The sequence below is a fragment of the Lutra lutra genome, chromosome 1, assembly GCF_902655055.1.
Source record: "Lutra lutra chromosome 1, mLutLut1.2, whole genome shotgun sequence".
Taxonomy (NCBI): domain Eukaryota; kingdom Metazoa; phylum Chordata; class Mammalia; order Carnivora; family Mustelidae; genus Lutra; species Lutra lutra.
Window position 1 is genome coordinate 15859571 of NC_062278.1, and position 22635 is coordinate 15882205.

At 36.7% G+C, this 22635-nt stretch overlaps 1 protein-coding gene across 13 annotated transcripts in view; it reads right to left on the bottom strand.

The window, feature by feature from the left end:
- Positions 1-22586, bottom strand: part of USP16 (ubiquitin specific peptidase 16) — a 30155-nt gene extending 7569 nt beyond the window's left edge. For 2 of the 13 annotated variants that reach the window (XM_047721269.1, XM_047721371.1), the window contains exons 1-12: positions 18861-18996; positions 14221-14399; positions 10210-10313; positions 9345-9448; positions 8235-8419; positions 7565-7660; positions 6842-6972; positions 6441-6528; positions 5286-5364; positions 3403-3494; positions 3003-3059; positions 1679-1855 (exon numbers count right to left, since the gene is read on the bottom strand). In XM_047721269.1, coding sequence (XP_047577225.1) covers positions 1679-1855; positions 3003-3059; positions 3403-3494; positions 5286-5364; positions 6441-6528; positions 6842-6972; positions 7565-7660; positions 8235-8419; positions 9345-9448; positions 10210-10313; positions 14221-14399; positions 18861-18981 — 1413 coding nt within the window. In that variant the 5' untranslated portion in view covers positions 18982-18996. Of the gene's footprint in view, positions 1-1678; positions 1856-3002; positions 3060-3402; positions 3495-5285; positions 5365-6440; positions 6529-6841; positions 6973-7564; positions 7661-8234; positions 8420-9344; positions 9449-10209; positions 10314-14220; positions 14400-16116; positions 16219-18232; positions 18276-18776; positions 18997-19167; positions 19305-22441 lie in introns of those variants that run through there. The other 11 variants (XM_047721305.1, XM_047721314.1, XM_047721329.1 and 8 more) reach the window with 11 other exon arrangements.
- Between the last annotated feature and the right edge of the window lie 49 nt (positions 22587-22635).

Consider the following 22635-nt stretch of genomic DNA (forward strand, 5'->3'; position numbering starts at 1 on the left):
TTGTGACACGGGGGGGGGGGGGCAAATGAAAAAATGAAAACATGCAAGACATAGTCTGTGTTCTAAGGGAAGTGACCAAGACAGGGTAGTAGACTAGACAGAAACTGCCAAATCGAAGCAGCCAAGTAGGAAACCACGTGGGGAGTCTGACTACAAAGAGAGCAGGAAGCAATGTATCCATGTGAGTTACGATTATCAGGTCAAGGTTGTACTGAGGGAAGAAAAAAACAAACTGAAAACTCCAGGATGCACAAGTACAGGACTGTTTTGGGCAGGATGGAGGAAAACATCCCAGGAAATAAATGGCCCCAAATTAGAGAGGAAGAAAGGAAGCCTCACGAACAGAGGACAATAAAGGGCTTCCCTCCTAAAAGCATTCTGATCTGCCATTTGCAGCCTATTTACAAGCAGAGTGGGGAGAAAGGCATTTCATCAACACTACTGTCACTGGAATGCCTACAGACTCAAGGTAAAATGACAGTCCCCATGCGGCTAATCTGTAATACCAGAAGGCTGAAGGACACACACAGGACACAAACATTTTCCAGTGTGCCTCAGCTACAAACAGAACATGAAAGAAAAATGGAGAAAGGATATAAGCAAATACTGCAAAGAAAAGGGAACACAAATGGCTCAAACATAAAAACATATTTATATTAAAATAAATGGAAAATAAACTGCATTGAGAAATTATTTTCCATCTATGAAACCAGCAGAAATCCAGAAGTTTGATAACACACTTCTGTCAAGGTTAAGGAGAAACAGCAAATCTCATTGTTGCTGGTGGAAATATAAATCGGTATAGCCTTTGTGGAGGGTAATTAGGTACATCTATCAAAATTACAAATGCCATCCCTCTTCTCAAAATGTGCCGTACTGACGACAGGGGTAGAGGAGTCTTCACTGCAGCACTGGTTATTAGAGAGCACAGACTACAGACAGCCCAAATCAACAGAGAAACAGTGAAATGAGCTATGGGACATCTATAAAGCCGAATACTATACAGCTGTTTAAAACAACAAAATCTTTGTGTCCTGAAGTGGAAAAATCTCCAAGAATCCAACTAAGCAGAAACAAAACACAGGATCCAGAACAGTGTGTATAATTTCTTTAAAAATTAGGAGGAAAAAAGACTACATATTTGTATTTGACCATATTTTTCAAAAGAAACTCCGGAAGGACTCATACGAAACTAATGAAAGTGGTTATCTATGTCATGAAAGGACAGAGTTGGAGGGGTACTTTGTGCATCTTTATATATTTTTAAATTTTTGAAAGCCAATGTATTAAGAACTCAAAAAATTATTAAAAATGAACTAAAACTCCTAAAAGTTCTCACAAGTATGGGTGTCCAGGTGGCTCAGTCAGTTTGATACCCATCTCTTGATTTTGGTTCAGGTCATGATCTCAGGGTCATGGGACAGAGCCCCACAAGGGGCTCCATGCTGGGCTGGCATGGAGCTTGCTTGGGATTCTCTTTCTCCACCCCCTACCACCTCCCCCCTGCCCACCCCACCCCAGCTTCTGCTCTCTCCTTCTAAAAAAAAGAAAGGTCTCACAAGCAATACAAGATTTAAAAAAACAAAAGCACAACGTTTTCTTTTGGTCATTCAGACTTCAGACTCAATAGTTGCAAATATAAAATTAGAAAAGCATAGTTTTCTTCCTAGTTACCCACCTTGGCTTGCTTTTTGGCTTGCTTCTTTGCTTTCTTCTGTAAGTGCTTACTTGTTCCCAATGGAATGTCACTCCTTTCTTTGATATAACTATCATTGTCTTTCTCCTCCTCACTCTCTTTATCTTCATCTTCCATCGTCTTTTTCAAATTTTTATCATTTATACTTTTCTTACCACTCTTAAAATATGAGCCAAAAATAAAATTTTACAACTATTTGGTAAAGAGATTTCATGTTACCTAAATATTTTTCTACTCCTATTTCATATTGGTTTTACTTTCTACAATGTTTGAAAATATATCCAGGACAAACTCATTCATCTCAAATACTAGAAAGCAATCTTACATACTGTAAAAACAAGCCAACAAACAAAAATAAAAAGGCAGCTTCTCATGCCAGTAAAATTGAAAGGAGTATCATGCATTTTATTAAGATATGTGCTGCTTCCTACAGTAATTATGCCCCTTTCTGACTGCGCTTTCTGTTTATCAGTGATTTGTTTACTTGTCCCACTACAGGCATTCCTTTTTATCCTTTTCCTTCTTTCCATGTAAATGAGAATTTTAGAAAAAAAGAGAAAATAAAGTAAATTTGGTAAGACTTTAATCACTAAGTAGCACTGATTAAATAGACCCTGAATTCATATGAAGCTGAATAACGATTTATCCAATATTCATAACAGGCTTTCTTTTTTCCAACCACTAGCTGATGAAGCCGAATTAATATGGCTTAAAACTGAGATACTATCTATTAACATACATGAACTGAATGAAGACTGTAAGGGATTTATGTTTAGTCTTAAATAACGAAAAAAAAAAGTAATTTTTAGTATAAAGAAAACACTTTCCCTATAGGTCTACCAATCGAGCTAATAATCTATAAAGAATTCTAGACACACTAACTATACTTTTTTATTTTTTTATTTATTTTTTTTTTAAAGATTTTTATTTATTTGTTTGACAGAGATCACAAGTAGGCAGAGAGGCAGGCAGAGAGAGAGAGGAGGAAGCAGGCTCCCTGCTTGAGCAGAGAGCCCGATGCGGGACTCGATCCCAGGACTCTGAGATCATGACTTGAGCTGAAGGCAGAGGCTTTAACCCACTGAGCCACCCAGGCGCCCCACTAACTATACTTTTTTAAAATAAAATAATATTTACCCCAATTTCTATTCAAATCTTTAAAATTCTTCTGTCTCAAATACATTTAAAAAAATTCCTCCAAGAGCTAATGTACAAACTTGGGAAAGAGTGACAAGGCTTCCCCCATAAAATCTAACACAGGGAGGAAAAAAATCTACTTAAACAAAATACACTCAGTAGGTCTTACCTGATCATCTAAAACTGGTAGAGACAAATCAAGGAAAGATTCATGAACCAAGGAGACCTTAATCAACCAAAACAGATAAATGTAAAAAGGAAGGAAAAGATTCATTTTAGACATTATATAGTAAGATTATGGTAGGGGGTTACATTTTAAAATAAATTCTTAACAAAATAAAAAATTACAGTGTTGAGGGCTTTGGGTTAGGAGAAATAACTTCAAATGTTAAACTAACTTCTTCCAGGCAAAAGGAGTGCTCACAGTCCCAGGAAAGAACTCTGAAGATTTGCACAGCCCAAGAGATAAAACCTTATGAAACTAGATACTTCTGTTTTTTAAAGACACAACCGATGAAAGAGTCTATTAATATTAATGAATAAATCCAGTCCACATTACATCAACTTACAGTTCTGCATTCATCACACATGATTGTACTAGTTAGTTCACCACCAAAGATGCGGTCCACAAAACTTGGTACAGATTTTTTCTTTTCATAATCTAGAAGGGGAAAAAAAGTTTATCAATTACCCTTACATAATTAACAGAATAAGTTAAAACTATTTACTTACCTATCTAACCTTAAAATTTTATTTTTAATTTCCTATCCCACAGGTTTTCTCTGTTCATAATTACCATTTTATTTTTATGCCGTAGTCAGCAGCAAATACTCCAGTTTTGAGCATAACACAATTTAACACAATCATGTCTCATGAAAAAGAAAAAGTTCTTATCCTAGATTGGGTCAGTGGAAAATAAACCATCCAAGTCAGTGAGACCTTCTACATGTCAATATCCCACTAGTAAAATGAACAGATGGGGCCAAGCTGGACGATACTCTAGACAACTAGATATTATTACTAGATATCTAATAATATTCAGCAGCAAACTTAGGAGAGAATGCCCATAAACTTTTAAACTCTTAAGACTGAACTCCATTCAAAATCAAATCAAAAAACAAAAAAAAAAAAACACTGGGAAAATGTTTCAGACAAAATCTTCTTTTTATTTTTTCTATGTTCCCAGAAATAATCTTCGTAAGTTTAGAATAAGACCATTTTACCACCTGGTCACCCAATTTTCTAAATACATGAAATATATAAGCCTTATCCAAATGGTTAGTTTTATACATTTATACAGAAATACACTTGATGACAACAGCGCCAGCAGGGCAGGATTCTCTCTGCTACTGGCCTGGCCCTAAAGGACACTAAAGAGGCAAACAGGTGCTATGTGTTGATTCTAAACTGTGCTTCAAAGGGGTCCCTGGCTGGCTCTGTAGAGCACCTGACTTCTGATCTTAGGGTCCTGCATTCAAGCCTCACAAAAACAAAACAAAACAAAACAAAAAATCATGCTTTACAATATAGTAACCACTAGTCACTTGTGATGATTTAAATTAAAATTAAATAAAGGTAAAAATTTAGCCCCTCAATTGCCCCAGTGATATTTCAGGAGCTAAATGGTCACATGTGTCTAGTGGCTACTGTATCAGCATAAATACGGAAGAGTTCCATTATCACAGAAAATTCTATCGGACTGGTCTGTGTTAAATCTTTAAATGCCACACAATAATAATGAAGTTGGCTCCATGATTAACAAACCAGCTATTGACAATTCACACAGACAAGTGTAACTCACATATCACTGCTCATTAGAAATATAGTTGACCTTTGAACAACACTGTGTTGAACTGTGTGGGTCTGAACTTTGTGGGTCCACCTATATGCGAATCTTTTCAATAAATACAGCACAGTACTAAAAATGTATTTTCACTTCCTTATGATTTTCTCAATAACATTTTCTTTCCTCTAATTAACTTTATGTAAGAATGCCATACATAATACATATTACAAAAAAAATACATGTTACTTTTCTTCTTAGGTTATCAGTAAGGCTTCCGGTCAACAGTAAGCCATTAATAGTTATGTTTTTGGAGAGTCAAAAGTCATAAATAGATTTTCAATTGTGCAGGAATGGGGACGGGAAGAAACTGGTGTCCTTAACCTTTGCATTGTTCAAGTGTCAACTGTGTAAGCTTTTGAAAAATAAAACTGTGATCTCATTTTAGTTCTATCTTTTTAAATTCCACTATAATACTGCATAAAAATACACCAAAGTTAAATTTTTCAGAAATATTCCCCTTTGGAGTATAAATAATTTTTCTAAAATCAATGGTGATAAAGAAAAATTATGTTAGTAACTGAATTTGAAATAAAAGTGCCAGCAATCTTGTCCTAAGTTACAGAAGAATTCAACTATAGTGTGTTAGTTCAAAAAGTCAGACATTACCTTTAACTTTATTTTTTAGTTCTTCATCCAATTTTTCAGTAGAATTACCAAATGCTTTAAGAATTCCTTTACTCACTCTCTAAAAGTAATAAAATGGATATATATATACTATTAAATTTTTAAAGTTTTATAGTTATTTTCCTTAGAAAATATGTAATCAAGTCAAGAAAGTGATCAAGAATTAGCTCCCCAAACTTACTGAATAAAAATTAGTTATTTCTAAGATCACATTTTTGAAATTAATTCAAGGAGCTAAAAAAAATTACAAAACAATCACTAACCCCTACACAAAGGCACTGTCTTACTTTAAGATTTTAATCTATTCAAACCAAAGCATCTGAGCTCATGCCCACCACCTTTGGAAAGACCACTGAAATATTATGTCCTAGAAGCAGACTGTTTAAATGAGAGCTATAGGGGAATCCAGCATTCAAAGCCGAGAGCCACCATTACGGGGTGACCTTGAACCAGGTCCTGAATCTTATTACACCCTAGCTTCACAGTCTATGGAATGAGAAAATGATTAACAGCATCCACCTCAGAGAAAGGTTGGGAGGACCAAGTAAGATAATTCACATAAGATTCTAAAAACAATGCTTGATATAAAATAAGAGCAAAATAAATGTCATCACTAGTCATCCCTTGTTATTACTCATATTACTATTATTAATTATACTCAACATCCCCAAATACATTACTTTACATCTGGCAATTTACAAACATTTAAAAACATAACTACATTCCCTGACTCTTAAAAATGAGCATACTTCCTAGACTCAAAAAGCTGTGTTAAATCACACTCAGAGTAAGAGTAAGAATGCACTGCAACTGGGAACTGTTTTGGGAGAAACATTTTCCAATACTCTGGAGCTCTCCTGGCATAGGCTAGTACAATAGAACAGAACTCCTAAAGAATATTAATGCCCTAACCACCAAGGAAAACAGAGCAACATGAAAAGGAGAATCATGTCTAATTCTCTACATTCGTTCTACTGATTAAAATATACCAGTTGAAAACACTGGTGTGGAAAAAAAATTTTAAATATAATGGCCTCAATAACTAGTTTTCATTGCTTTAATAAGCCTTCAGATGTTAAATTCTGGACAAGTTAATGAAGATGGGATTATAAATTATACTGGTCAAAATATGCTAACTTGTTGTTCTTCTGCTCTCATTCCATCCAATAAATATCGAAGCAGCTCCTGGCTGTCTTGTTGCTGATAGCCTTTAAACCGTACTGCTCTACAGAAAAAAAGAAAAAGAAGAAGAAAAGACAGAAAAACAATGATGAGTCTACTAAAATATGAAACTATTTTTACAAAATCTTAGGATCACATTCCAAATCTCAGAGTAATCTACTTTCTTAAAATTTCCATTCAGTTTGACAGACCCTTAGTAAATTTAATTTTCACATGAAGTTCATGTTTTTTAATCCAACTGAAATAAACCATGCTGCAATATACATACTGGATTGACTTTAATGCTACTGAGTTTTTCATATTATTTCTCAGCATCTTACTGATGCACTGAAAACAAAATCAAAGCAGATACTCACTTTTTACAGACCTGAGAAAAGAGTTCTTTAGGTGTCACGATTCCCTTTTTGGTCTCTTGCATCTCATTAAGAAACTGGCTCAAGGCTAAAGTAAGAGGGCCTGGAGGCTCAAGGTTTATTTCTAAGGGTTCCTGAATATGGGAATAAAAATTACTTTCTTCAGTCAAAGTTTGGAATCATTTATGTTACCAAAATGTAGCTAATCAACTGCTATTGCCAATGTTCCTGATAGAGCTGTCACATTTAAAACTTCCAAAAATGTACATCAAAAGATGTAGAAAGTTTTCATTGACTACTTATGAAAAAATCAGTTCTACTGTTTTAGTTTTAGAGTATCAGGAGTAGACCACCTAAGAACTGAAAGAGCCAGAGCGAAATGTGAATAAAAAAATGGATAGGATAAAATTCATTTTACTACACACAATTTAAGCCACCTGAAAAGTTGAAAATAATAATGCATGCCTAAGGCTTCATGCCTATCAACAGCTTTCCCAAGAATGACACCAAACACCAGAGCACAGCAAAACATTGCCTACATGTAGCAAATAAATCTAAAGGCTTACTCTATTAGCCTGAAAATGTTTCACTCAGTAGTCTAAAGTAAAAGCAAACAAAACAAGTAAAAAAAGGTGAAAATGAGCATCAATTCTTTAAAATAATTTAGAATGCAGATATTCAGAGAGGAGAATTACTGATTGTAAAAGAAAATCTTTAAGTACATACAGTTAGTGCCAAATCAGGAGGTTCAATTTTTACAATTGTTCCAGACATTTTTACTTCTTTTAGTAGTTCTCTCAGCACCGGTGTTTGTGACAAATTCTGGAATATGGGATGGAAAGAAAAGGAAACTTATTTAAAATCAAATCAAATATTTACTTTATCACTAAAATATTTAAACAGTTTAACTGTCTATCCTATCAAAACAGAAAATTATTATCAACACTGCAGTCTTTGTTGTATCTAGCTCAGGAAACAAAAAGTAGCAGCACGCTCTTTTCCTCCCACTTTATCTGGCTCATAAATTCTTCAGTTCAGAGCTTACTCATCACCCCAAAAGGGCACTGCCTACTATCCAACATGAAGTAGCTACATTACCATTACCACCACCTGTAAGTAGGCATTTGTTTCTGTACTAGGTTATCCTGTGCTTACCCAACGTTTGAGTACGAGTTCCTTGAAGCCAGGGGCAATGTTTATTTTGAACTCTAATGCACGCAATGCTTAGCACAGTGTTTTACTGTCATATAAAGTCAACAGTTCCTGAAGTATTCTTCGAAAACCCAGAAATAAATTACTTGGGGAAAAAATTAATACTATAATAAGAAGTATGCAAGAACATCCTATAATGTGAGGAAAAAAAGTTTTATAAAGGGAAAAAAATTAACATTGGCACCTGCATAACTGCATTGAAGAAACATGTATTTCCTAAATTACTGAGTCCTTTCACAGTTATTTGGGAAGCAGCATTAGTGGAAGGATTTTCTTTAGTCATGTTTTCCTTTTTTTCTCGCTCTTGTTCATTTTTACTCTCCTTTTCTAATTTTTTATTTTCAAGTTCAATGTTACCATCTTTTGCTGCTTTAAGGGGGAAAAAAAGAGAAGAAAAAAGAGATTCAGCAAAATGTATGATACAACTATACCAAATGCAAAGTTATACTTGGGACAGAGTACTATAATTTGTGAAATTTTACCTAACATCATTATTCCCATCTGTTTGATTTTAAATGTTTTCTAATAAATGTAAGTAAATTACCATCACAAGAGAAAAACCAATAAAAAATATTTGAAAGTGATGGAAGCATTAGTTTGACAATGAAACCAACACTGTATGTTTGGTATAAACCTTCCCCTTTTTACTGCAAGACGTTTTTTCAATAAATGAGCACATCCTACCTTATGAAATTAGAGTATAAAGCAATCAAGAATGTGGACATGAAATATATTTTAAATGAACAGGTCAAAAATGACCCTGAAGTTAAGAACAAATAATTCTGGCTGGGCAAAGATACTTCTGTGACTGTAAATCAAAACGAGTCTAAGCAGATGATGTATGCCAACCCAATCAACTTAATTATGCATGAAAAAAAACTGAGAACTATCTGGCCTTCACTTTTGTATTATCCAAACACAAATGTAACAAAATAAATTCAGTGTGAGGCAGGCCTCTCTCAAGCCCCCCTCTACAGAAAGGGCATCACTGCTCATTACTTCAGACTCATCACAGACTCTAACTAGATGATTTCTCAGATTCCCTTCCCACACAGTACAATAATCTATATTCCCAATGTTTTACATTCTTAACCAAAATAGTTTGTTTGAAATCAACCATAATTCATTTTATTCAGGTACATGTAATGCTGAGCAGTACAGATACATTAATGGATAAAGATACATTAGTTAACATTATACATTAGATAATTAAGCTAAATTAACATTAAGTTAACATTAAATAGATAATATTAAGTTAACATTACAGCGTACATTAAAATACAAATGATTTTACCTGATTTTGGAGTTGTAATACCAGCTTGTTTTCTAACATAATCAACCACCTGACCCAATCTGTTTGAACTACAATACTGGACCTCATCATCACATAGGTAACACCTGTGTCCCAAAAGAACACAGAGAAGAAAAGTGACAAACACAACCATAAAAGGAGACAAATTATAATTCTTGGAACCCAAAATGTGTAACCACCAAATTATTCTATTAAAGAAAATGAAAATAAAAACTCTATGGTTTCTTGAAGAAGATTACCCATGTTAACTCTGGTTTACTATTAGTAAAATTAGCCAGAACTGTGGCTACATACAAATACTATGGGAAAACTTCCAAACCATTTTACTGAAAATGGCTAGTTACAATATTAGAGTCAAAAGTTTTTTCTACACATATTTCAAAATACAGACCTACATCATTAAAATTCACAAGTTTTAAAACTGACAGATGATGTTCTGTGAACACGGCTGTATAAATGTTTTTTAAAGATGTGAAAATTTGTTTTGATGTTACAAGAAATACATGTACCAGTCTGACATTTATTTTCACGCAAATTAATTGCCAAAATTTTACTATATTCTCAGTTCATCTGAAATTTGTATTCAGTGTTTCAAATTTTAAATAATAACCCACCACATGCCATTTATAATATCACAAGCAAGAAAAACAAACGGGTGAAGATTCACGTCTTCTACATGCTACAATTTCTATGTGTTTACAATACGAAGCAAAAGGTTCTCAAATATCACATTCTCAAGCCTTCTGAAAGTGACAGTATTTAAACTTTCTTGCTCCTTAAACATCTCCATTCCCCAATATTTCAAATAGTTACCAGTCAAATGATAGGCACAAGAGCTGAAACTTACCATACACTCCAGTTGTCCAAACTGAGAACCAGACAATGAGGTTCAGATCTTGGTGTCATATAGTGCTTCAAGGCATGCTGCTCCTGAGAATCTCTGCCACAGCCCTAGAGAATCATAATCATAAACCTCGAAGCCACAAAAGTTCACAAAAAGAGAATTCATAATTCATAATGCAAAAGAAAATGGCTTGAAAAATTCTGTCACTCTTACAATTCTCAAATAACACGTTAGACTCCAGAGAGAGTACCAATTTTGTGAAAACCTAAGTACGAACAGGCAACTGAGAACATCTCAACAAGAAGGTATTTAGGAACAGTGCATTCAAAGTATTCTTCCTCACCAACTTATCCTTTCTAGTCCCAACTAAACCACGTTAATGAGCCATTCACTAGGTCTAGTGTGAGCCACTTAACAGCTTCCTAAGTATTTTCCTAACTTTGACTTTTTCTTCACATACATATTTTTTCAGCTTAATAGTATCTGAAACAAATTTCTGTTCATATACTCAATTCAAAATTATGAATTGCTTTCAAACTTCTTTTTATTACTTTTTTTTTTTAAGATTTTATTTGTCAGAGTGAGAGAGAGAGAGAGGCAGGCAGAGGGAGAAGCAGGCTCCCTGCCAAGCAAGGAACCCCATGTGGGATTCAATCCCAGGACCCCAGGATCATGACCTGAGCCAGAGGCAGACGGTTATAACCAACTGAGCCACCCAGGCATCCCTGCTTTCAAACTTCTAATTAACAAACCTAATACCATCTGACCTCACCCTACTTTCTGGAGTTAACTTTCCTATTGTCCTATATCAAATCCCACCCAGTTGTCAAGGTCTAGCTCAAAGGCCACCTCTTCTCAGAAGCCTCTGTTTATCCTCCCAGATGAGAAAACACTGTATTCTTGCTGTAAACAAACTCCTACAAAACATGGTGTAAATTCCTGGTGGCATTCCTTATGTTCTACTTCATATTAAAGTTGTTAATGTTTATATCCTTCTTCCTCTGAACTATAAATCCTGAAGATACAAAAACAGAATTAATCTTCTACTACCAAAAAAAAAAAATTAGCAAATGGAAGGAGGTCAATACGCATTAACTGAACAAGCAAATGGGAGATTTTCACCTACAAGATGTATAGACTTAGTCATAAAAGAACATGACCAGATTTTCTGTCTTTTGCTGGCTAAATCACTGTTATGAAATATATCTTCACTATGCATCTATCTGAATCAGGCCACAAACTCTCTTAGATTGCACTACAGAAGTGGTCCTATTTCTCTAAAGCTAAAAATATACCTCAAAGGGGAACTGTTTATCAATGGCTTCTAACCTTCTATGGTATCAATACCACTGATTTAATTGATCCCATTCAATATTCAATGCTAAAATAAATGATTATTAATTTTGAAAAAAAGTTTTCTTAACACCATTTGAGATCATTTGAAACTTAAGAATGAGATGACTTGTCTTAAGATAGCAGTTGAGAGGGCGCCTGGGTGGCTCAGTGGGTTAAGCCTCTGCCTTTGGCTCAGGTCATGATCTCAGGGTCCTGGGATCGAGCCCCACATCGGGGTCTCTGCTCAGCAGGGAGCCTGCTTCCCCCTTTCTCTCTCTGCCTGCCTCTCTGCCTACTTGTGATCTCTGTCAAATAAATAAATAAAATCTTTAAAAAAAAAAAAAGATAGCAGTTGAGAATCTCTTGCTAATAGTGCAAAAGGTGACTATAGCAGGACGAAAGTTAACAATTAAGAGTGATATTATCTTACCTTTAGGAACTAAATAGGTAGCAAAATAAAATTTATAATAGGAAATGTATTCTGGAAAAGGTAAAGTAAAATATATTCATTCTCACTCTATAAATTTAAGAGTTTCAGTGAAAACCTTTCAAATACAAATAATAAATGTGTTCTTTGCTAACATTCAATTTATTTTTTAAGTAGGCTCCACGTTCAGCATGGAGCCTAGTACAGGGCTTGAACTCATGACCCTGAAATCAAGACCTGAGCTGAGATCAAGAGCTGGGTGCTTAACCAACTGAGCCACCCAGGATGCCCCAACATTCAAATACTTTTAAATTGTCTGACTGCAATGAGATAGCACTATTCTGCTATCAGAACTGTTAAAAATAAACTGCGACAGTACTAAACGCTAGCAAGAATGCAGAGACAGTTGATCACTCATACAGACCAGGTAGAAACATAAAACATTAACGGACACTCTGGAAAACAGTTCAGCAGTTTCTTAAAAACTAGATATTCAAGTAGTACATAACAGTAATTGCACTTAGACATTTTTCCAGAAAAATGAAATTATAAAAATTTGTTTACAAATGTTCATAGCAGCTTATTTGTAATCACCAAATTTGGAATGAGAGCAGACCAGATGTCCTTCAACGGAAGAATAAATAAACTGTGGTACATCTATAGCATGGAATACTACTCAGTAATAAAAAAGAACTATTGATATACACAATTTAGGTAACTCTTAAGGCAATTATGCTCAGTGAAAAAGCCAATCCAAAAATGTTGTATACTGTATGATTCCATTTACATAAAATTTTTGAAATGACAGAATTTTAGAAATAAGGAACAGATTAGTGGTTGTCGGGGGCTTGAGGGAGAGATGGCAGTAGGGACATGGGTGTAATTTTAAAAGGGCAACATATGGGGTGCCTGGATGGCTCAGCTGGTTGAGCGTCCACCTCTTCATCTCAGCTCATGTCTTGGTCTCAGGGTTGTGAGTTCAAGCCCTGCATTAGCCTACTTTAAAAAGGGGGCAGGGACATGGGCAACACAAGAGATCTGTGTAATTTGACAGTACTTGGTATCTTGACTGTGCTGGTGGAAACATGAATCTAGACAGGTGACAAAACTACACAGAACTTAATACACACGATCGCACATGCACAACATACATACACACAAATAAGAAGTAAAACTAGGAAGAACTGCTTAAAATTGATGGACTGTATCAATATTAACATCCTGGTTGTGATATTATACTATAGTTTCATAAAATATTCCACTTTGAGGGCGCCTGGGTGGCTCAGATGGTTAAGCGGTCTGCCTTCGGCTCAGGGCATGATCCCAAGGTCCTGGGACTGAGCCCCCATCGAGCTCCCAGCACAGCAGAGTCTGCTTCTCCCTCTCCCACTGCTCCTCCCAGCTCCCACCAGCTTATGCTCTTTCTCTCTCACTTGCTCTCTCTCAAATAAGTAAAATCTTTAAAAAAAAAAAAAGTTCCACTGGGGGAAATGGGGCAATGTATATAGGGATATCTCTATATTACTTCATATACTATATATGAATCTATAATTATCTCAAAAAAAAATTCCATTGAAAAGAAAAAAAAAAAAAAAGTCCTCTGCCTCATCTTGAAGCTTCCTGACAGGAATGCCTACCAGCCCAGTAGCCTAACATATGAACTTAACTTGCCATCAATAACGGACAAAAAGACCTGACCTTTGGTACCATGGCAATACTGTGAGCTGTTCTGCCCCTAGATACCATCCATGCCAAGATCCAGGTACTCACTCCCCCAGCTGCCATGAATGTGGCCTACTGACAGCTCATAGCTCAATCTATGCATCCCCAGGAATTATCCTCAGTGTAATGAAGCTGCCTTGCCCAAGGTTAGTTCCCCTCCCCAGCAGCATCCCACAGCCAGTATTTAGTCCATGCACAAGTACAAAGGCCTGGCCCCTTCACTCAGTTCAGGACACCTCTGAAGACCAGAATTCATTATGGGATCAGCTGAGGCCCCATAGTACTGCCTCTTACTTCAACTTCTCCCTCTGCTTAATCTTGCCTCCCTAACTCTCTTCCTGGTTGTGGTACTTGAGAACACTATCCAATAAACCATATATACACAGACCTCAGTCCCCAATCTGTTCTCCAGGAAAAAGGACCTAAACCAGCTGGCAGCCTACTCACCCAAACTGTGGTTTTACATAACACCTTCTAAATAAATTCAAAGAGTTTTATAAAATCCCATATTGATCAAAACCGAAGCATACCTGATGCCCACATTTAAGACATAGCCAAATTGAAGGGTTTTCTTCCGTTTCTTCTTCAGATTTATCTTTTATTTTATTGTCCGTCTTACAATCTTGGCAAATATTCCATTCCACATTCAATAAAGCCCTTTTCAAATTACCTTGTTCCAATCCTTTTCTAATGTGTCTGCACATAGGTTCTATTAAAACAAATAATAAAGGAGTATGTGAGATAAAAATGGCTTTCTGCAGTTAAACTCAAAACTTACCCTTCATCTGAACTTCAAAAATGAATTTATAAACAAACTGTTAGATAATCTGAAAGCTTAAATTTCTGTTCGACATTTGAATATTATGATGATGTGAGAAAGAGATTCTATACAAATTTTAAATTTTGGCTTTTTGAAGTCCCAGGTATAAACACCACCTTCCCAAATTCACTTCAATTCATTTATCTGTTTCCTTTAAATTAAGGCCTTTATCATATTAATTATTCTCTTTATCTTAAAAGGTTCATGAAGAAGGTCTTTTGTTAAGTCAACAATATAACCATCGCAAGCCCAGCACCGTGATGGGGTCAGAAAACCTAAAAAAGACCAAGCCACAGTTCTTCTCTTTGAGTAGTATTCTGGCAGAAGCAGATAAGTAAATAAACAAAGGTATAAGAATCTCCAAAATGTTAAAACAAACAAGAACAGTATCTCCAAAATGTGCTACAGCAGTACATAAAGGGCTAAAATCAATGAAGGTTACCTAGACTAGGTAACATCTGTACAGTCTTATTTATAGTGAGAAAGTTTTCTGATATTAGGCACTTATATGAATTTGATATTGTGCTAAATGTTTTTGCATACATGATCCCATTTAATTCACACATCCCCCTAAAAGAAAGACACTACTATCCCCACTGACAGATAAGAAAACTAAGATTTAGTGCCCAAGATCACATAACTACAGAATGGCTATGCCAGAATTTTGGACTCAAGTCTTCCTGACCTCAAAGCTCACACTTTAAACTATAAACTCAGGGACTGAACAACTGAAAAGGCCATATTCCACGAACAAAAGTATGAGGGTATAAAATATCAAAGTGCATACTGTCTCCTCAGACTGTCATCTCACACATGTGTAAAAATGAACAGCAGGACCTGAGCCCAAAAACCCTGTTGGGACCAGATCAGTAAAGGGCTCTGCAAGTAACTCTAAAACACCTCAGTTGTTTCAGGGACCCAAGAGGTTCAGAAACCAGTCAAGTGGCACATTTAGCTTTTTTGTACAATGAACTTAACCAGCACCCAGAGAAAATAAAAACAAATGAGATCATATAAAAAACTACTAAATCTCAATAGGTAGTTAAAGAAACACAAACTAAAAAAAGAAAATACTCTTTTTCAACTAGACAACCAGCAGATGTTTACAAATGATACCAGCCAGTGTTGATAATGTTAAGGGAAATGGGCTCTTTATTTCACTGGTAGGGGGCCTGTTAGTAAAAAAAATTTGAAGGGCATTTAGCTATGGAAGCAAAAGAGCCTTGAAAATATTTATGCCATTTATTTCAGCAATTCTACTTGTAAAATCTGTACTAAAAAGATAGTTGGATGTGCAAAGAGATTTAGCTACAAAAATGTTTACTATCACTGCATTCATATCATTGAAAAGTTAAGGATTACCTAAATTTGTGTTAGCAGTGGGAATTACCTAATTATGAAATATGTTCCCATGGTCCTTTACATCAATGGAGTATCATGTCATTAAGAATATCAAGACTATTAAATGACATGTAGATAAAAACATTAAGTTAATATGCAAATTAAAGAACAATAATGTACACTTTGATCCCATTTGTACATATTAAAATATATGTCCATTTAGGGATATAAACATAACTTTAAAGATTCAATTGGTAAAATATACCTAAAGATTCAGAAGAATCATCAATTGGAACAGTTTTTCCCTTTGTCCGTTTCTTTCCCATGTTGGCACTTTATGGATTACTTACTGACACAAAATAACAATCTAGAAAACAAGATAAAGTTAGCTTGACAAAAAAAAAAAGTATGTTTTATATTTCTCTAGGCGACAGTAACTAAGCCACATATTTTACGTCTATCACACTTTATAATTTACAAAGACCATTCACATATATCATCCAGTTTTCAGTAAGAATTCTGAAGTAGACAGGAAAGTGTTACTCCTGTTTTTCATAGCTTAGAAAACTGATTCTTAGTAAGATTAAGAGTTTTGCAATGAGTGTAAGAGTCAGGAAAGAATCTGTGTCTTCTTATACAGATCTTTAAAAGTCTCAGCACTTTATACTACCGGGAATTCAACTTTTCATTACACAAATGTGGAGTGGTGGTGGCATTTTGAAACAGAATAATGTCGCTTTCGCGTAAGCTATCTTTCTTAACTTTGCAGTCTATGCAAATCAAAGTGATAATTTCTCCAAGAAAAATATGAAATAATTCTGAAGATAATCTACTAAAGGGAGTTAGAAAATTTACAAATTTCAAAGCCAAATATAAAAAGTGATCCACCGTTCCACATTTTCCATACCAGGATTCCCTCTGGGTATTAGCTAACTGAGAATTTATAACAACTGCATTCTCAACTGTTTACATTATTATATTACTGCCAAAATCAGTTTGGAAGACTATAACAAATCTAGCTGCACATCAAATCTTCATCTCCTCAGTCAACAATTCAAAATTAGAATATATGAAAAGTGCTGAAAGTACATACAGATCTACCTAACTTTAAATGATAATGATTCTGAAAACCTGTACTTCACTTCAAATAACTTAGTGTCAAAATCACCTGGATAACTAGAGTAATTATTTTACCTGGGATGTTTATTAAAATTCTGATTACATAAGTGGAAATCAGGACCTGGGAGACAGGTTTTGAAAACACTTCCCAATTAATTCTGATACTGAGCTGTCATCCTGTCGTGGCTAAGGTCTTAGAAATATTCCTCTTTTAGCTCTTACTTGTTTAGTTAGTTAATTCAAAAAGGTTTATATGAAGTGCCACATCTAGTAATAGTTAAACTTTCCAAGGATCATCTAAAATTTAACACAGCTCCATGTTTACAAAATAAACGAATTAACTAACAACAAACAAAATAACACAAAGTATACAGGCATATATAAAACTAGGGTACTTTTTATGTACACTTCATACCCCTAAAATAACATGTTACATAATTTATCTTCTCTAGAATTAGAGATTTTAAGGGGGGAAGAAAACAGTACCCAAGTTCTTGACTCAATCCAACTCCCTGTAATCTGTGCTGCATTCCAGTACCAAATACATATAATAATACCATTTTCATCATATCCATGCTTCTGACCTGTGCATTTACGGTCCCTTATAAATTGTCCTCAGTGCTCTGGTAATCCTGATTCTCATTACTTCTCAGCAAAGAACCAGTAAAGTTTACTTATACCACACTTTTTATCTCCAAAGCCATTTCATAAACATTATCTTATTTGATTTTACACAACCCTTTAAATGGAGCGTTTTACTAAAGGAAGAAACTCAGAAACAAAATGACCAAAGATCACAGAGTGGCAGAGATGAAATTAAAACACAGATTTTTCAGTTCCAAGACCACCACTCTCTGCATTACCGTCAAACCAGTCTCTCCAAAACACTGTGGCCCCACCTCTATGACTTTGATTTCTAGCTAGGATGTTCTCTCCTCTAGCAAAATCTTACCAATTCTCCAAGATGTTCATTTCAATGAAGCCTTAGGCAACCATTCTACTATAAATAAACCTCTCAACTTAAGTTTCCCAACCTTTATAAGGTGCACTTTTCCTTTTGTCCCCTAATCCCATGGGCTACTTCTTAGATCTTTGACCTGGACACGTGTTATTTCTCTATCTGGAATCTAAAGTTCTAGGAGAAAGAAATGGTTTTAGGCATCGCTTCTGAATTGCCTAAAGCATCTAATATAGTGTTAGTACATATAAAAATACTTCCCAAGAAATACTGCTTGCACTGAAACAGAAAAAGAGCATAGTACCTGAGATATAAAAGACGATTATAAGGTGCATAGGTAGGTATACCTAAGAATGAAGCAAACAGGTTCCGGTGAAAAACAAAAAGGTAAAGAATTTAGAAGTCTCCAGTAGTGAAGACAGCATTAGCAAATCTGGTTTGAGGACTGCGGTAGCCCAGACACCAAAGAAAAACTTGACAACTGTAACTACTTCGGTGAGAGGACACTTCAAAGCTTTGGAAAGCGTTACAATAAATCATTAGCCGCTATAAAGGGCATCAAATAAACCTAGAAAAAAGAGTGGCAAGTACCATCAGCTATAAAACATCAATAAATCTTAAGTTTTTCAGGTGAGTTCATATGAGAGCTTCTCAACCAAATTACTCTTTACAGGACTCCACACAAAATTTAAATCAAAGTTGGTCTTGCCGGTTCGCATACTAATACAGTTCCCTTCCCCTCCCAGTCCTCCCCTGCCTGCCCGATTCCATTAAAAATGGAAGCGTTTGTAAAACTTTGTCCGCAGATCTTAAATATGGCTTTCAAGTTTGGCGTATATCTGACCTACCCTAGGGTCACTGAATCGTTGAGATGACAAATCCTGCTTTTCCTACTAACCACCACACGGACGCGGCAGCAAACCCAACCCCACCTGTAGGGTGCTCCTGGCCGCGCGGCGCCCGCCACACCTCCCCTTCCCTTCCAACTGCTCGGCACCCACGGGGGAGCTTTCGGGTCCGGGGTCGATCGGGGCGCCAGCACCGACAACTCATTGGCCAGCTCCTGGAACTGACAGGACATGAAGCCAATGAGAACGCGGTACCGGGCCGAGGCCGGGTAACGTGCTTAAGGAAGAGGACCCTTCGAGAAGAGAACCAGGTCAAGGCAGGAAATTCGGGCTCTCAAAACGCAGGAAGTTATGCGAGCGGTGACTCCGAGTCAGTGGGAACAGAACTCACCCACGGCGACAGCGCCCATAACTGCATCCCCTAATGAGCCTGTGGGCTGGGCAGCCAGCTCTGTCTTCCTCCCGGTGACGGATAGAGAGCGACAGAGCTCAAGCCAGACTGACCCCTAGAAAGCAACAACTTCCGGTACGTGGCATTATGGGAGGTGGCTTAGTCCCAGGAGCCTGCGGCGCTGACGCTATTGCATTGGCGCTTGCGCGCACTTCCTTCCGGAAGTTCAGGTACAGCCACCTGGAAGAACCTGGCTGGCAGTTTTCCTCACTCTGGTGTAATTATGGAGTTGTTTAAATGCTTCGGAAGCATGAGTACCTGGTGGTGGTCAGAGTATTGGAGTCTCCTTGTTGGGTTACCTTATTCACGTTACATCTGAAGGCAGGCTAGGAGGGTAACATTTACATTTCACGCTATTCCCCTTATTCTGCCCAATCGCCTTCTAAATGCTCAGTACGTAATTGTCTTGAATTAACCTTGCCAACGGAAGGTAAAATTTTCTAACATTTGCTACGTGTTCGTTAAAAAACAATAAGTGCCGCGCCTCCTGTGCAATGAATTAAATGAACACAGGCTCGTTACCCTGGGGTTTAGTCTTTTACAAAAGACACAACAATCGCTTGGGGGGAAAAAATGCAAGCGCCAGTAGAAAAATAGGCAAGGGATAGGAACAGGTAATTCACAATAAAAGGACAACTGGCCATAAGAGACAGGAAGAAATGTTCATCTTATTAGTAATCAAATAAAAGTAGATTAAGAAAGCGGCATCCTGACCTATTAAATTGGCCAGAGTAACAAGAGTTGCATTTGACTCTTCTGCTCTTTATCGCTGATAGAACTTTTTAACTTTCTTCACTCAGCACACAGGCTTTTTTCTTCTTCTACTCTAAAACGCAGTCTTAGGGACATTGTACCACTCGCTTCCTCTGCCTAGAATGCTGCTCCCATTATCTTCTGTGGTTGCTGTTTTATTGTAATTCTGTTTACAACTTAAAAGTCGCTTTCTCATAGAGATTGGGCAATCTAGGTTATAGAACCACCTGATCACTCCCATCACTTTATTTTATGTCACTACCCAGCAATTACCACTATCTAGTATTTTTCTTTCAAATTTACCTATATATTTCTTCCCCCCCCACACACACACACTCATACATACACAGAAACATACAAATTTAATGGGACATCTCATTTATCTTGGTTATGGCTATCTCTAGTACTCAGAAGTACTCAGAAGTATCTGGAACATAGTAAATGCTTACTACATACTTATTAAAGGACAGTCATTAGAAATGAAAAATTTTGCAAGAGTGTTCATAGTAGCCTTACTCATAATAGCCAGAAACTAGAAACAGCCCACATTTTTAACAAAATAATAGGAAAACTGTGGTATACTCATAAAATGGGATTCTAAGCAATAAAAAGAAACTGTAAGGCATAAGAACAGGGATGAATCTGTAAAATATTATAGGGGCGCCGGGGTGGCTCAGTGGGTTAAAACCTCTGCCTTCGGCTTAGGTCATGATCCCAGGGTCCTGGGATAGAGCCCCGCATTGGGCTCTCTGCTCAGCAGGGAGCCTGCTTCCCTCTCTCTCTGCCTGCCTGTCTGCCTACTTGTGATCTCTGTCAAATAAACAAAATCTTAAAGATAAAATAAAATAAAATACTATAGTGGAAGAAGACTTACACAAAAGTACGTACTATGTAATTCCATGGATGTGAACAGGCACAACTAATTATGGCAGGCAAAAATCAAAAGTGGTTGCCTCTTGGGGATTTGGGTGGGGAATGACTGAGAAGGAGCATGAAGGAACTTCTAGGATGCTAGTAATGTTCTATATCTTAATAGGATTTAAGCTACACAGGTGTATGCATTTGTCAAAACTCAGCAAATATACATTAAAGATGTACATTTCATTTTTACCTCAAAATTAAAAATCAAACATTTGGGGCGCCTGGGTGGTTCAGTGGGTTAAGCCGCTGCCTTCGGCTCAGGTCATGATCTCAGAGTCCTGGGATCGAGTCCCGCATCGGGCTCTCTGCTCAGCAGGGAGCCTGCTTCCTCCTCTCTCTCTCTCTGCCTGCCTCTCTACCTACTTGTGATCTCTGTCTGTCAAATAAATAAATAAAATCTTTAAAAAAAAAATCAAACATTTGAATCTTAATGCTATGCAGGATGGAGTACTTAGGGAGAAGGATGCCAATGTGTAGAATTGCTTTGAAATGCATCAAAACAGATGGACTGATGAATGGATTAAATATAAATAAAAACTGGTAGAATAAAAGGTTACGATAGTGTCTACAATCATGACAACATCATGATTGTAGAACCTTAACCTTAGAACTATGGACAGTTTAAACCAGCAAATTCTTTGTTGTAGGGGGATATCTTCATCATTGTAGAAAGTTAAGCAGCTTCCCTGGACCCTATCCATTAGATGCCAGAAGCACCCTTCCAGTTGTGACAATTCAAAATGTCTTCAGATATTACCAAATGTCCCCTGAGGAGCAAAATCACCCCCTTTCTTTCCTCCCTTGAGAGTCACTTCACTACTGTAAAATTCTCTCAACTTTACTGCATGCTTGAAATGTCTCGTAAAAATTGGAAAAAAGGGGCGCTTGGGTGGCTCAGTTGGTTAAGTGTCTGCCTTCAGCTAGGGTCATGATCCCAGGGTCTTGAGCTTGAGTCCCATATCCAGCTCCCTGCTTGGCGGGAAGCCTGCTTCTCCCTCTGCCTGCCACTCCCCCACCTTGTGCTCTCTTTTTCTCTCTCAAATAAATAAATCTGTTTTTAAAGTTGGAGAAAAAATAGACTAATAACACTGAAAATGTCCACAAAACAGCAACTCAAAGATGCAGCTATGAAAATGTATGTACTAATCTTATTTTCATAAAAAAAGTTGTGCAAGTTATTGATACCTTATACCAATAAATATATTCACAAAAAAATCTTGAGATTTTTAAAAATGAATATGTAACATAAAGAAAAAGTGCATTCCCTCTATTTAGTTTGTGAAGAAAAAAAATCTATATTACTTTCATGGTGGATTCGCCTTCAAACTGTCCTTTTATTATCAGAGACATATTTCTATGCAATAACACAGTATTTCCTAAAGTCACCACGACCACCATCCAGGCTCACCTCTCCCTAACGCCTTGCTATTTAGGGGCCAGAAGAATCCCTGTTGTGTGGGAAGACAGCAGAAACGCAGAATAGGGAACCCCACTCTTACATACTTAATCCCAAGCTACATAAAACCGAACGGATTCCTACCCATGTTTGTATTTGAGGAGCGTTACTTTAATGGACCATTCCTTGACCCAGGAACCAGTGCCGTCTGATACTTCTCCATGGCAGTGGCAGCAGCTGAGAAATGCCAATAGAGTGGAATTTGAACTCTGCGACTGAGAGGCATATAGCATTGCCAAGAATTCCAGCCGCCGAGCACCTGCCAGGACCAAACAGCC